The 15,440-nt window shown below is 37.8% G+C and overlaps 2 protein-coding genes across 2 annotated transcripts; one reads left to right on the forward strand and one right to left on the reverse strand.

Annotated features, from left to right (window-relative positions):
* The first annotated feature begins 1,954 nt into the window (after positions 1-1,954).
* On the forward strand, positions 1,955-14,823 carry LOC128170495 (uncharacterized). Its single transcript, XM_052836270.1, has 5 exons — positions 1,955-2,857; positions 7,323-7,379; positions 8,047-8,236; positions 8,585-8,757; positions 12,493-14,823. The coding sequence occupies exons 1-5, from the start codon at positions 2,588-2,590 to the stop codon at positions 14,443-14,445; spliced, it is 2,643 nt and encodes an 880-aa protein (XP_052692230.1). The 5' UTR covers positions 1,955-2,587; the 3' UTR covers positions 14,446-14,823.
* Positions 9,328-11,376, reverse strand: LOC128170546 (complement C1q-like protein 4). Its single transcript, XM_052836330.1, has 3 exons — positions 11,044-11,376; positions 9,980-10,219; positions 9,328-9,707 (listed from the first exon to the last, which is right to left on the reverse strand). The coding sequence occupies exons 1-3, from the start codon at positions 11,294-11,296 to the stop codon at positions 9,526-9,528; spliced, it is 675 nt and encodes a 224-aa protein (XP_052692290.1). The 5' UTR covers positions 11,297-11,376; the 3' UTR covers positions 9,328-9,525.
* Positions 14,824-15,440: the final 617 nt, after the last annotated feature.

Genomic DNA, 15,440 nt, shown 5'->3' on the forward strand with positions numbered 1-15,440 from the left:
ATAACCGGGAGGGGGAGGGGGGGGGCACTCTCCCGCATGATCTCACTATAGATCTGCGCATCATGTGATAATTGTTTATAAAAGTTAATGTTATCGTATATGATAGTCATGTATGTATATTCGATATTCGTGTTAAAATTGCTTGATCTCTTTAAGTATAAATTAAAATGAACACACGCCATGTTGTGTGATCATTAAATAAAACATCTATAGGACATGGACACGATTCTCCGAAGATGAAAGGGTCTCGGCATTCAAAATAAACGTGTATGTTACCTATCTGTAGGATCATTTGATGAGGCATTCTTGATTATTGATTAACAACATACATGGATAAAAGCTGTGAAGAAGGAGATGTTATAATATGTGTGTAGTACCACAGATGGTCTAGCTAGTTATCAATAATGCATAAATGTTCGATCTTTTTAGTCTCTTACAGTGTATATATGTTACACAGCTATAGTCAAGATGTTCTCAGGACAGTTTTGCGCTGATTCATTGTACATTTAGATTTGTTTTTATTATGACGATATGACACTTTGAATGATCGCGACGATTTCAGTGAGGATGTGTTAAAGTCTAAAACGTGGCAGGCACCTTTTAAACCAGTAAGTATTTTTTAAAGTTTTATCATTCACTTAGAAAGAGGGAAGGAGATGACGGGAGATGGATGTAGAGGGATTGAACATGTTTATGTTGAGAGAGAGAGAGAGAGAGAGAGAGAGAGAGAGAGAGAGAGAGAGAGAGAGAGAGAGAGAGAGAGAGAGAGAAAGAGAGAGAGAGAGAGAGAGAGATCAACCTTGAGGAAATCAAGAATGCTTAACAAAGTAAAGCCCCCCCCCCCCCCTTCCAAACTCTAGAAACAAATATTTTGACACAGCAAAAAGGGCAAAATTTAAGAAAATCGCTTTGCCATTGAAATAAAAAAAAAATAGAAGTGTACCTACCGGTCCTAACCCCATTCCCAAGGACAAAGAATATTTTAAACTTGCATTGTCGTTGTCGTCGGTATTAAGTTAACTGATGCATATTTATACCTCATCCTTATTACATATTTGATTGTAGTGGGTTTAATTCTTGGAAGGGGGTCTTTTGTAATTATTGGTTAGTTTTTTTTCTGTGATTTGTTTTGTTTGTTTGTTTGATTGTTTGTTTGTTTGTTTGGGGTGGGGAGGGGGGGGGGGGCTTTCAGGTTTAAATGTCAACATGTAGTGTGGTACCCCTCCCTCGTTTTATTGAAAAACGATACGATATGTCTGATCTCTATCAATATTTGGCTACCTAAATCCCTGAATACATGTGATGGGGACTCGTTGGAAGGTTGGGGGTTCACGATTAAGTCATCGTTTATAATGTGTAAAAATCTGTAAAATTATATAGCGTGAATTTGAGATTTATTTAAGGAAAAAGGAATCATTCTTGAATATTATGAGGTGATAATTTCGGTCAGGCCGAATAAAGCCCGAAGTAAAGATATATGTATAGAAACAGGATAACAGTTATGCATACATTTTTTTTCTGTAATTTAGTTTAAGTCATTGTGCATTTTGAAATATGACAGTGATAAAATTTCATTGGATTTTTTAAAATAATTTTGTTGAAGAATTACTTAGGGGTGACCGAGGAGGGGGCATCGAAAAAATCGGTCGGAAGGTTTCTATTATTTTTTTTGAAAAGGGGGGGGGGGGGCAAATAATACTTTTTGACGAACAGGTTCTTTACTGGTATTGCCAGTGTATGTTTGTGTTAGTAGCTTCTGTATTTGACTCAAATTTATCATTAAAATGTGTAACAACATTTATCGGTATATATATAAAATATGAAAGTATCATGGCAAAGCTCAATATTCCGATGCATTTATTTTTGGTTGATAAATTCTTACAAAGGAAACCCCGCCGGGGGCCCCCGAATCGGAAACCGGTGAATTTTAATTTTGTAAACACGATAGGATGGCAGAGCTCTGCACTCCACGTGTAATCTCCCCACACACAAAAGACCACGAAGTTTGCGCTCCGAGGATACAGTTTCAATTTTAAAAGCCAAGTTTTTATACAGAAATGTTTTGTGATATAAAATATCGGCCCACTCGTGAAGGCAACATGTACGTTACTGTTGTGTGAAATAATAACCTCTCCACACTGTTGTTTGCCTGGACCGATATATTTTTATTTTCTCTCGATCGTACATTTTTTTGACACATGGAGTTAGTGTTTCGGAACGCTATGTAGTGAAGAAAAATATATTTCTGGAAGTCAATTATTGCAATTCATGAAATATTTGTTTGATATGTCGTTGAGTTGGAAAATGATGGATTTGGTGAAGTGAACGTTTTAATACATGGCTGAATAATCCTTCAGTTTTTGAATTTATTTGTGAAGTCGACCACTGTAGTTCAGTTTTATTCCACACAAAAGACCGAGAAAAGAAAAGTTTTTAAAAGTGTGCTGAAACTTTAGACCAATGGGTCTTAGTGGTTATTTTTAAGTGATTTTTGGCGAAGCTGGTCATAAGTGAATTGTTTCTCTTATATCAAGTTTAATATCGACGTTTTCCCGGTGATGCCAATGTACATAAATGATGGCTATCTATGGATGTGACGCAACCCAACCACCTGAAAAATGACGTCATCACAGCATATTCGCCTTTTATGATGTCATCAAAATGCTCGGACCTCGGCCCCTCCGATAAGGCCCCGGGCGGAGGGCCATGTGCCCGGAGGCTATGGGTTTTCTTAGTACTCGGGGCCCTGGATATAGTATTTGGACTAGTGACTGTAGGTCTATACTTCAACATTCAGGCTGTCACCACGTCCAACGGACTAACGGAAGTGTTTCCCGGATATATAATATGTCTGGTGGTGAGTAGGTGAAAATAGCCCATTAATAACCATCCCCCACCCCCACCCCGCCATTTTTTAACACTCACTTCGCAAGTTGTCATATTGTGGTAGAGTTGTGTACATAACATGTATATATATCATTAGTGGCATTCCTAATGACTCTGGCTATTAATGTGAGTTAACGTGTGTGCTAAATTTGTATATGTGCTAGAGGACACGCGTCCGAACCACACAGCAGATGCAAAACACTCTAAGTGTCTCTGTTACATTCTGTCCGTATGTACCAAAAGCTGCAAGGTTCTCACTCAATGGCACACGTCATTTGCAATGTGGTCCAAGTGAAAGATCTTCTATGGTATTCGTCTAAAATAAATGCCGATTTCCTTATCATTCAATTACGAGGAACAATTTAAGTGTGCAAAGATTAAGATCCGATTATGACGGAAACCATCTCATCGTATGCTTTTTCCGATGCCTGCTGGTCCTGTCTTTTTTCCCACGACTCTCTCTCTCTCTCTCTCTCTCTCTCTCTCTCTCTCTCTCTCTCTCTCTCTCTCATAGTTCTGGGACATAACGGTGACAATAGTTCGAAATGCCATTAATTTACAGTTTTAATACCACAATGGCTCTATCTCTCTCTCTCTCTCTCTCTCTCTCTCTCTCTCTCTCATAACAACAAAATCCAAACAATGAAAACATTAGCAGATAGCTGTTATCAAAATTCCATCAGATGTTCTCGTCTAGATCTAGGTGAAAACAGATGTAGCTATAATGTTAGTTTGTCACTAACCCCGGAATAATCTCCCCACCTGATCAGACCAGATACACGCACAAGCTGTCTAATACACATTACTTTGGGGCAGTCATGAAAACTGTTCCGTCTTTGTGACTGTGCTGAAAGTGAAATGGATAGATACTGTATATAAAAGCGTAGCAAGAGTCTCTTAGTTTAATAGGTATAGCGCCATGTACAATTTAGACTACTCTCTCTCTCTCTCCGTCTCTCTCTCTCTCTCATTAACGAAGACCACAATGACATTCCGTTACAGTCAAAGAAAAAAAAAGGTCAACCACGCCATTGTGACCATTTGCTGCGTCCGGAGGACTTCATTTATCATCCTGACAAATGCCCCCCTTACAATTCACCCCGGAACTTGGTCACTAATGGTGATCCGTGTCGACAGATTTCGGACACAATAACCTTTGTCGCTCACCGAGCTCTGGAATGTCTCTCCCTCCCCATCTCCATTGTCTACGGTTCCCCCTTCTCTGAGAATTCATCCCCCTTCCCCTTTGTGTCCCGCGCCGGTCTCCCATTGACGCTTTGTCGCAAACCACCTGTCGAATTTTCCACGGTTCGCCGAGCTCCGGAGACGTATATTACGACAATTATACCACAAAATCCCACTGCTTCTATTCATAACGTGGCTTTAGATGTTTGTATACATGTGTGTGAAAGTGTTAAGATGAAGAAAGAAAATTCTATTTCCTAAAATGAAAGATCCCTATCTCAAAGAACGGAAGGGAAATGTATACCAAATGCCACCAAAGTAAAAAGATTTGTGTTGAGTGTGTGTTTGATTATTGGAACCCCCAAATCGTACCCTCCCAATTATAAGGACCCCTGCTTTTCTCCCTCGTTGAAAATTTGCGATTTTCCAACAAAAAAAAAAGGACATTGTGTTTTTAATCCCCAATCGATGCCCTTTTTGTTAAAATTTAATCATATTTTTTTATCATTTATGAATAAAAAATTTAATGGCATTACTATGAATGAAATATAATAATGGTTCAAAGAAGTGAAATATAATAATGGTTCAAAAAGTACATTTCTGCACGTGAATCACATTCAGCATTTGAACTTGTCTGTCTCACAAAGGACACACAATTTGACTAGTTTCTCAAAGTTAAGTTCGGAGATAATATATATAAGTCTCTGGATGTACGTAATTTAGTCTTGTTACATAGATGCCAATACAGACGCATGTCAATTTATCCTCCCCGCCCTATCTTTTAACCCCCTCCCCATGATTATAATACAATGTATTAATTAGCGAATACGACTACTATAGTATTACAAATAATTTCAGGATTAAAAGTTGTGTCTATTACTATGCAAAAACCAGTACACATGCAGTCTACATATGTAGTTAAATTCATTAGACTGGTACATATGTGAAATTGAATATATATGTATAACATACCCCCCCCCCCTCCATCCTCTGGCTGTTTCTAGTGTCCTTTCTGACATATTTCATTTTATCAAATAAAGTAGTCATGTTGTATATTTTATTTGATAAAATGAAATATATCAGAAAGGACATTAGGCTTGATTCTAATCCAGTGTTTTAATACAACTGCTATATAAAATAATTGTATGACCAAAAAGCTGTGTCTTACACTATATATATATATGCGGAAATCATCAGACTGGTATACACGTACATGTAACGACCTCCTGCCCCCCCCCCCCCCTTCACGTGGCCGCTTCCTGGCTGACACACAATGCCGACTTTTTTGTGCTGATCTCTATCAGTAACCACCATGAGAATAAGAGCGGTTCCATCGCTTTGTCGCTTGTGAAGATTTTATAAGTGCCAGACTCATAATTTCAACAGCCACCGATATTACGCGTAAACGTTCCACCGACCTTTTTCTACAGAGACCGTGGGAAAATCGCATGCACGCGCGGCGCTCTCAATTTTTCACCGGGGTTAACAGTGTACGTTGGAATTTGGAAAACAAATAGGAAAAAACAATGGTTGGGCGTCATAAATCTGAATAAATTGTTCATTCTTATAATATCATACTTGTTGCACTACAACAGTAAAAAGACATGATGGGCTATGTATTACATTCTACATATTCAGTTGATAGTTTTTTGCCATCATCTGAAGCAACGAAACGACCGAACTTTATTAGAAGAGATGTACTTGACCAACTGTTTTCTCTGCATGATAAAACTTTACCACCACCCCACCCCCTCCCAACCCCCAACCCCCAACCCCGAATACACGTATATATACTACATATACATGCAGGTATTACTAGACTAAGTAATAGTCTCTAGCCTAAGGTCTGTTTACTAGATTATGTGTGTAAAAAACTCAAAAACAGTCGAAATGTTATATACATGTAGGCCTACATAAACATGTATTATCTACTACTGTAAACGACATTCTTTCATGAAGATGTTTGCACATTTTGCTCTAACAACCAAGCTCATTTTTGTAATGAAACTCTAAGAGTCATTTGGCTGATACCGCGCTGATTAAGACTGAGGCTCCATTTGTACAACTTCCTCGTTACTCCCGGTGCCCGCTGATGAAGTGGGAAGAAAAAAGAGTGACATGATAAATTCGACATCTGTTTTAAGTTTAATTTAATAAACAACCTTCGATGGTCCGGCAGATAAAAACAACACGTGGGAACCGCTATCGGGGGCCCACCGAAGGGAGGGGAAAAGTGAAAGTTGAACAAGTTGATAACAGTACAGCACGTGCAAAATAATCACGTGTGGTTTGGGTTTTTTTATATATATAAAGATTGGTTAATCAAGATAACGCCAGGAAGTCATATCTTTATTTTTAGAACGAGAATTATTTGATCTTTCATTCTTAATCTCAATCTAGAAAAAGAAATTTTAACCTTCTGTTCTGGATCACAATTCTAAGACGTATTTACTCTAAATATATTCTACAGAAAGAATTCGATATCAACCTGTGAAGGAATTTATGCAAATAATCTCAGCATGCACGACCTCTTTCCCCCGACACTCGTGTGTTTAATCAGGCGTGGCCATTGTCGCCTTTTATACACACTTTTCGTCACGGTTGGATGATCAGACACGGGGTTTATCGCGTGGAGAGCATTCATTTTCGTCGCAATTCAAGCGCATCTGAGCCAATTAAAATACTTGATCTTAAAGAAATTTTTTTTCGTCAACCATCAAACATGAAGAGTGAAAAGATAACGATAATTGTAGTGGTTTAATACTCTACACCATTATTTGGGGGCACCAAAGGAAACTCGAATACATTTATAGAGTGCCTAAACAGGGTTGTAGGGTACTACTATATGGTAAAAAAGTTAAAGACTCAAATGTATCAATTAAAGGAATCACTTACATGTATCTATTCTGCTTTATATTTTCGTCACATACCATATTATACCCCCCCCCCTCCCCTTTAACAAGTTTATCGGATTAAGTAATTAAAAATTTTACACATATAAAAGTATAATATCACAAAACGATAAAGTATTCCGATCATTATACATTTTAAAGAAGAGAAAAAATATGAGGAGGAATTTTTTTTTTTCATGTAAAGGAGTGTCATGAAATTAAAAATATAAAACGAAATGTTAAATAAATCAATAGAGGTAATCGTGGAATGTTAATAAAACTGATTTAATTCGTTATATTAGAAAATTTTAAAAGTGTCACATACATGTGTATATTGAATCATTTGTTTTTTAATTACAGGTGCTTATAAAAGGTGCTATTGTCCTCGTTCTATTTTGGTGGCGGCCATCTTGTCTGGTAAGGGCATTTTGTGATTTTTATAATTTTTCATCTGTGATATATTTTTAAAATATCTGGATTTTTTGCTGTTGTTGTATTCATAGAGATTGTCTATACAGAAAATTATACAAATTGTAATAAAACGACATTCTTTTAAAAGTGGAACGATTTCTCATTTTTTTTTACACTATAGGTACAAATGAAAGGAAGAACCTAGCGATCTACTATCCATCTTTCATATTTTTTCAAGCATCCGTCAATTAAACAATAAATTAATCAAACTATCGCTCTAAAATATAATCACATAATATGCCAGTCAAATGATTACTCCATTGTCGAATCAATAATATAAATCAAAACAATCAATAATCAATCAATCTGTCTTTTATTAATTTTCAATCTAAAGTTGAAAATGATTACATGACAAATTTGTCATGGAGAAAAACTTACAGTTTTTCAATATACTTATTCATCTCTGAAATATGTATTTAGATTTAATAATTCAAACAGTTAAAATTTCATTTCTTTGAAATATATTTTAACTGTTTGAATTATTAAATTTAAATACATATTTCAGAGATGAATAAGTATATTGAAAAACTGGAAGTTTTTCTCCATGACAAATCCATCCATCCATCCATCCATCCATCCAATAATCAATCAATAATCGATTTATCTATTGTAGATCTTCGTGTGTCTGTCCGTGGCCGTGGGGTGCGGACTGCTGTGTGTGGTCTCGGTTATCTTGTGCGCCACTCACGTGCTCTCCCCCATCAAGAACATCGACTCGTGCACGTACCGGAAGCAGGAGTCGGTGTGTGAATGTCAGACTTCCTACAGGCGGGACGGTCTCAGCATCGAGTTTCTCCCCTCGGGTAAGTTTTTCAGATAAGTCTTTAATCAAAGTACTGAAAGTACTCAGCTGCACAAAATCTATGGTCTTCAGATTCCTTTCATTATTTCTAAAATATTTGACTATAAGTCGAGTTGACAGAAATATGTTTTTGTATGAATAGGAATTTATGAATTTTTACAACAAACAGACAAATGCGAGTTCATTCGTTTTATACGGATTAAATACTTAAGTTACTCTTAGAGATCTCAGTAGACTTTTAACTTTAAATAGTTGATACATGTAGTGAGCATAAAAAGCCATTAATATAATATTAGCCTAAGCTAAATATTGTTACATTTTAAATGTAGTTATTTTTTCATCTTTTCAGAAAAAGTGAAAATTGAATTTGAGAGAACAAACAGCTGTGACGTAATCGAATCTATACTTCCGGTGCTGCTTTATGCGGAGTGCGCCCTCTATCTGTCAATATTCATCGTGTGTACAATTGTTGCTGTGCTTACATTCCTCATCATAAAGTTGGAGAAAAGAAAAATTTTAAGAGTAAGACTCTCTCTCTCTCTCTCTCTCTCTCTCTCTCTCTCTCTCTCTCTCTCTCTCTCTCTCTCTCTCTCTCTCTCTCTCTCTCTCTCTCTCTCTCCCTCTCTCTTACACACATTAAACACAGATCACCACGGATGATTATTAAGGTATTCTGTTTTATGCACCTTTTTAATGCAGCTGTTAATTTAAACGTTTTATCGGGATAATAGTATCGTGTAGCAATTATTTAAATCGTATTAATTTTCTCATTTAAATTATGAGTATCGCAAAACCATATTAGCATAAAAGAGGAACTGTTTTAAAAAAATTGTAATAGCGTAAATATGACAAAAGATCACATTTCAATGATGAATGCCACCCAACACTTGCTAATGGGATAGATCATATGGCAAGTAAACAGATGCTACACCTTTTCATGTTGACTGTAACTACTGTTGTTTTTTAAGTCGGTTAACTCTAAACCAGATTGCGTCCAACCCATAAACATCTATTTCTCGCTCCAGTACTTTGATTATTTAACCAAACCAAAAAAAAACCAATACAAAACAAAACAAAGACCAACAGCGATAATTTTCTGTAATAGTACATGTATTTTAATTCCTGTCAACTAATTTTATAAAAGAACCGGTTAGAGACTTATTGCTAGCATTCAGATATCACACCGTACAACATTTCCACAACGAATAAACTTAACTAAACTAAAACCTGCCATTCTTGTTAAAATGCAGAGAAAATTCGAACTGGCAGTAAAAAAAAAATGAAGTTCATTTAGTAGAGCTGGAATCCGGAAAAGGAAGTTCGGTGCGTGTTTGAGCTGAGAACACTCCCGTGTATGGTGACCTTGGGGTTTGAGCGCACCTTGACCACGTCCCCCTGGCTGAGTTGGGCCACCACCATCCCTGTGGTGGTGTGGTACTCATTGTTTTCCTGACTGTCTGAGATTACATTGCCTGTAAGAGAGGGGGCGTGGTCATGATTAAATATTCTTCCTTTTTATGTAAATGTCAATCGATAGAATGAAAGCTTATAGCCTAATAAGTTCCTATGGTTGACGTTGGTAGAAATTTGATGCTGTAATGAACAATTCAAACAGAAGTGAATACTTTTAATTGCTGATTATAAATAAGTATACCCCAAAAATGTATGTCATCCTCAATTTGCATGTGTTCTTTGTATAACGTAAAACATGTGAATAAGAAATTGCGTGAAAGTATTAACTCACCCATCGCCACGTTGTTAACGGCGAGTTCCGAGAAGACAAACGAGGTGGAATCCACGACCACAGTCCAAGCGAACACGAACGTTCCAGCATGGGGAGCAGTGAAAAGTCCCGTGGAGTTACTGTACCCGGAACCTACGTTTGTACGGACGGTATCGAAAACGAAAGTGCGATCCGGATGGGGATACTGTAGATTTGTGCTCATGTAGGCGTAGAATGCGTTATGATTGGAATTTCCTTGACCTAGACAAAAAGTTTAAATCTGACATTTAGAAAAAATTCTATTATGGACTGCGCAAAACAAAGTTTGGCTGTTATACCTCATGTCTTAAACTGTGGCTTAAACAATTGCAAAGTTGACCTTTGATAACCGAAGGGTCGTATTATATAAATAGTGCCTGTTTGGGAGGGTAACAGTTGAAATTGACACCCCGAGAAAACCATTGTCAACCGACGCGAAGCGGAGGTTGACAATGGTTTTCGAGGGGTGTCAATTTCAACTGTTATCCTCCCAAACAGGCACTATTTATTTTGTTATACTGAATGTCTTTTTTAAAATTTTTAAGAAAATTTTACTGCTTTTATATAGGAATAACGTGAATTCTACAGCGAACCGTACGCGCAGAATTTTCGCGCATGTAACATTTTTTAATGTTACCCGTTGCCAAGTGCGTTGCTGGGTAATAGAAAATATTATTAACTGCGTCTTAACCAATCAGATTTCAGTATTTAACATGAAAGTATAACAATTTTTAATGTTACCCGTTGCTAAGTGCGTTGCTAACGCTGAGGGTAATAGAAAATATTATTAACTGCGTCTTAACCAATCAGATTTCAGTATTTAACATGAAAGTATAACAATCTAAAATATTGTATATGAATATGTATATGACTTCTATTTTCATATCAGTCATATCATGCGACAAAAAATAGAAAGTTGTACACTATACTATGAATGATCCTCTATGTTGAGGAGATAAAGTTCATGTATATTAATTAAGTAACAATTAAAACCTATTTTTGCTGGGAAGGGAAAAAATACGATTAATAAAAATGTTTGAATTTACGTTTGGCTATTCCTGAGTGTTCTGTATCACACTTTTCCGACAAATCTTCGATTCTTGCCCGCATTTCCTCCCTCTCTTTCTGCCCATAGATGGCGCTGGTTTCCAGTTCTTTCACACGACTTTCCAGCCTCTGAATCGTATCCATCAATCGACCAATCAGATCCCCGCTTTGTTGATGCGCGGCTTCATTACAGTTAACGTAACTTACTAAACAGAAACATACAAGGGAAGCTAGGATGACATGCGACTCCATGTTGTAAAATGGCTGACTGCAGTGGAATTGGCCTTATCGGAGTTTTAAAAATGACCTACCGGGGACTCTGTCTGCATAACGTCCCACTATTGTACAGATTATATAGAGTAAAACGTCATCAAGTTCAGTGTCAAAGATAAGAGTCTACACTAGTATGCCCGCTATAGTACTTAGTATTCTACAAAAATAGGTAAGAAGTAGTTGTCGTCTGCTGAACGAAAAATGATTTGTGACGTCAGGTTCATATAATGCACTTGATATCAACACGCACATCCGATGAACTGTACCCAAGGATCCGGGTTGAAAGAAGGAAAGGGTTACAAGGATTTTTTTTCCCTAATAGTTACTTCGCAATTGACAAGAACCTTTGGGATATTGTTTTGTTTTTGACCCCTCCTCCTTTTAAAAAAAGTTATTGAGTATGGTCGTTAATTTTATTCTTTCATCATTAAGTTTGGATTTTGTTCGTTTTGTACGTATTCAACTCTGGGGGGGGGGGGTTTACCACGTGATAATGCATTTCGAGAGACAAACATATAAGACGTTCTGAAATATCCGACCGATATGGGGTTTTTGTTTAAATTTCTGAAAACTAGTAATTACGTTAAATACTGTTATGTTTGCAGTTTGTGTTGTAATTTTAAAATAATTTAATATATTTTAACAAAAGAGATACACTTACAATTTACTTATTCAACACTGTTCCGGATAATTATGCCAGTGCCAAGGTGGCATTTTGCACCCGCTTAAGATGCAATTTGATTCAGACAGGTAGTTTTACCATAGGAACTTTAGATTATTTTACTGTTGGATTTTAAAACCCTGTGGTTGTTTTGTTTATATCCTATCGGAATTTTATTCCTATAGGTAGTTCTTTTATTCCAGTAAGAAAATCAAAATATTTTATAGAAAAATTATTTTCCTGTAAAAATTAATTTATTAAAGGTAAATATCTCACCTGACAGGTGCGATACATTAACAACAAAGATGTTTATGAACTTCTTAAGCACTGGTCTATCATGTGGTGTTATTGTATTTTTTGGATACATGCAGCTTAGATGGGTCTAAAAATGCCATTTTGGCACCGGCATGATAGTTATCCGGCACAGTATTATTCGATTTTTGTGAACTAAAGCTACAAGCTACCTTTAGTAAACAAGTATACTAATTTGTTTCCTTGTTTTTTTTAATTTCAGAATGAAACATATGAAGAGATCTTCACCGTCAGTGGAGGATCGTCCTGCAGCGACAGTGACGCCGAACCGGAAGTAGAGACTACGCGTACCGGAAGTGTAAGTCACACTAAACCGGATGTTTACAGTCAGTTTGACGGAAGAAACACCTGTCCGCCCGGGATCTTGAAAAATCAGGACAAACACGAAATTCTCGTTGACAAAACCTTATCTCGGTCAAAATCTTGTGATTCCATAGACTTGATTTATAATTCATCCGAGAGTGACAAAGTTAAGAAAGGGCGCTTAAAAGAACATAGGAGAAGAGATAGACGTGCAGTGACCTTGAATAATTTGGACACCAAACAGCTATTACTGATTTTGGATCTGCAAAAGAGATACCAGGAAGAAACTCGATTGTTAAAATCTCAGGGAAATCTTGATACAATAGCAGCGGACGGTGCGACATCAGTCGCTACTTCCGCGATCCAAAGGAGAGCGATAACTCCGCAGCCGTACCGGAAAGCCAATCCGAACACGATTCCGCGTTCACACACGCCTCAACCGCGCAACGTGTATGGAGGTAACTTGACAATGGTTGAACTGGCGCGCAACTTACAGGAAAGCCTGAAAGAAAAGCAACCTTCATCACCAAATAAATTCATGCCACCAAATAAGGATACGGATAAGAAGCCAGCGGTGGCGAATGAAGGTTACGTCTATATGGCGCCAAAACCCAAAAGTAGGCCATCCGCCCAGAAATTCTTCCTTCCACCTCAACCCATCCAGAGATGCAGATCTACCTCTCCATTTTCTGGTCCTCGCCAAAGGAAGAATTCCCCTCGAGAACTTCCTTTACAGCCCATTTCGCGCCCGCTAGATTCATTCAAACAGCTGCCGCCGGCGCCAATACAGCGTGGTGGCTCGGCCTTCCAGTTGGTCGGACACCCGTTTGGACCTATGTACAACCACGGGTCCATGTCGCATGACGTCATCTTCCGGACACCGGGAGAGGTGTTTTGCGAAAACGCAATACGCGAGAACTTCAAGCTGTACTCAAGTCCATTCATTTTACAAAACACAAAACAGCGGCGGACGGAGGCGGGTGCCAGCTGTTCCCAGATCCCTCCCCCGTATTCGGGTCCGCCTTCGTACACCGACTTTCTTTCAAGAACGGATTCCGCACCAGATTCCGGATCGGAGCATATATACGAGACGTACGAAAATATTCCAGAAACCAAGGCGTCCTTGAAACCGTTCTCGTCGCCGAAGAGGAGTCCGAGGAAAACGCGGGAACGGATACAAACCACGGAGAGTGAGGATGACGTATTTCTACCAGTCAGACTGTCACCAGGTGGCGCTCTTGGCTCGCCAGCGCATCCGTTTATTCCAGGAATTAGCGATGCTAGTCGCCGGAGAAAGCCAAAGAAACGCAGCGGGAGGCAAAAGCAACCGTCCAATGATGTTTCCGCAATGAGTCACGTGAAGCCTGGTCATAATTCGATTCAGTCTCGTGATTCGACTGATCAGCAGCCGGATTCGGAAGACTGTGACAATGTGTATGCCGTTAGCGCGAAAGCAAAACCAAAGTCGGAGACCGAATCTGAAGATATTAACAGAAAGCTCGAGAAACCGAAAGTAAACGTTCCCCCCAAACCCTCATCCGACCCCAGGAATACAACAAGAATTGGCGTCGTTAATGAAAAACTTATTAATGGTAATGGTTTTCTCGAAAACGGGGCAATTATTCCAGACAAAACTCGTCCTGTTCATGTTACAAAAATCCGAGGTTATTCTGAACGTCCTTCGGAGAGTTCCGGATGTACGTATGAGGACGTTGAAGAATCATCATTAGGTGTGTCAAGTCAGACTTCCCTAATCTCGAGCAGTGACGAGATCACGCGAGAGTTTAACAGCGCCATTGACGAGATCCATCCGGGACTTGGAGATCCGAGGGTGTTAGAAACTATGATATAATGCGCATGCGCGTTTTAGGTTTTAGTTTATTCCAAAATTGTATATATAGAGTATTGATGTTACATGTATATGATATTTGTGTATTCTTTTTACTCCATTTACCACCCTTTATTTTAAATTGTGTTCAGTTCAGTTATTCCCATGTGTTGCCATCCTTATTTTAAACATACTCATGCGGTGATTTATTTTTTTTCCTTTTTATTTTTGGTGCATCAAATTTGTGTGTTTCACGTGTTCAAATGCCATGAGTCATATACATAACCTGTATACGTTATATAATTATATTTTTCTATGAATTTTCCCCCTGAAATTGAACAAATGTAACTGATATGAAATATGAAATAAACGATCTATGCACATTTCTTGTCGGATTATTAATGCAGACCTAGAACTCAATAAGTTTATTAAAACGTACAAGTTTTTCATGTACTGGTCAGCCCAAGGAACACGTGTCATTTCATGATCATTATTACCTTATCTCCATTACATGTAATGTTAACATGATGTCAACAATGCATCAACACTCTCATCATCATTCGCATCGTCATTAAAAATACGAACAAGCACTTCACCATGAAAAAAAAAACTTTTGTCATTTCGATGTGTGATTTTTACCAGGCATATACAAATACCATATGGCTGATTTAAGATGAACTCATTACATATGAAAAGTATTTGTCGCGGAATTATTTAGTAGTCATGCAAAAACATTGATGTTATTTAGAACTCATACATATAAGATAGAATCTTACATCTGATTTTAGACGTAAATACATGTATACATGTACACTGGGGCTTCAGATATTCGGACGCCAGATATCCAGGACTTACTATTCTTTAGCACGCACATTCAATTTAATGTGGATAGGGGCACATTAAGATATTAATGTGGATAAAAGTACAATGTATAATCATTTTAAAATTTCGTAAATATTTTACCGGGAAACAAATTGCAAGGTTTTTTGGGGTGTTTTTTTGGGGGGGAGGGGGGGTTG

Source organism: Crassostrea angulata, chromosome 2, assembly GCF_025612915.1.
Source record: "Crassostrea angulata isolate pt1a10 chromosome 2, ASM2561291v2, whole genome shotgun sequence".
NCBI lineage: Eukaryota > Metazoa > Mollusca > Bivalvia > Ostreida > Ostreidae > Magallana > Magallana angulata.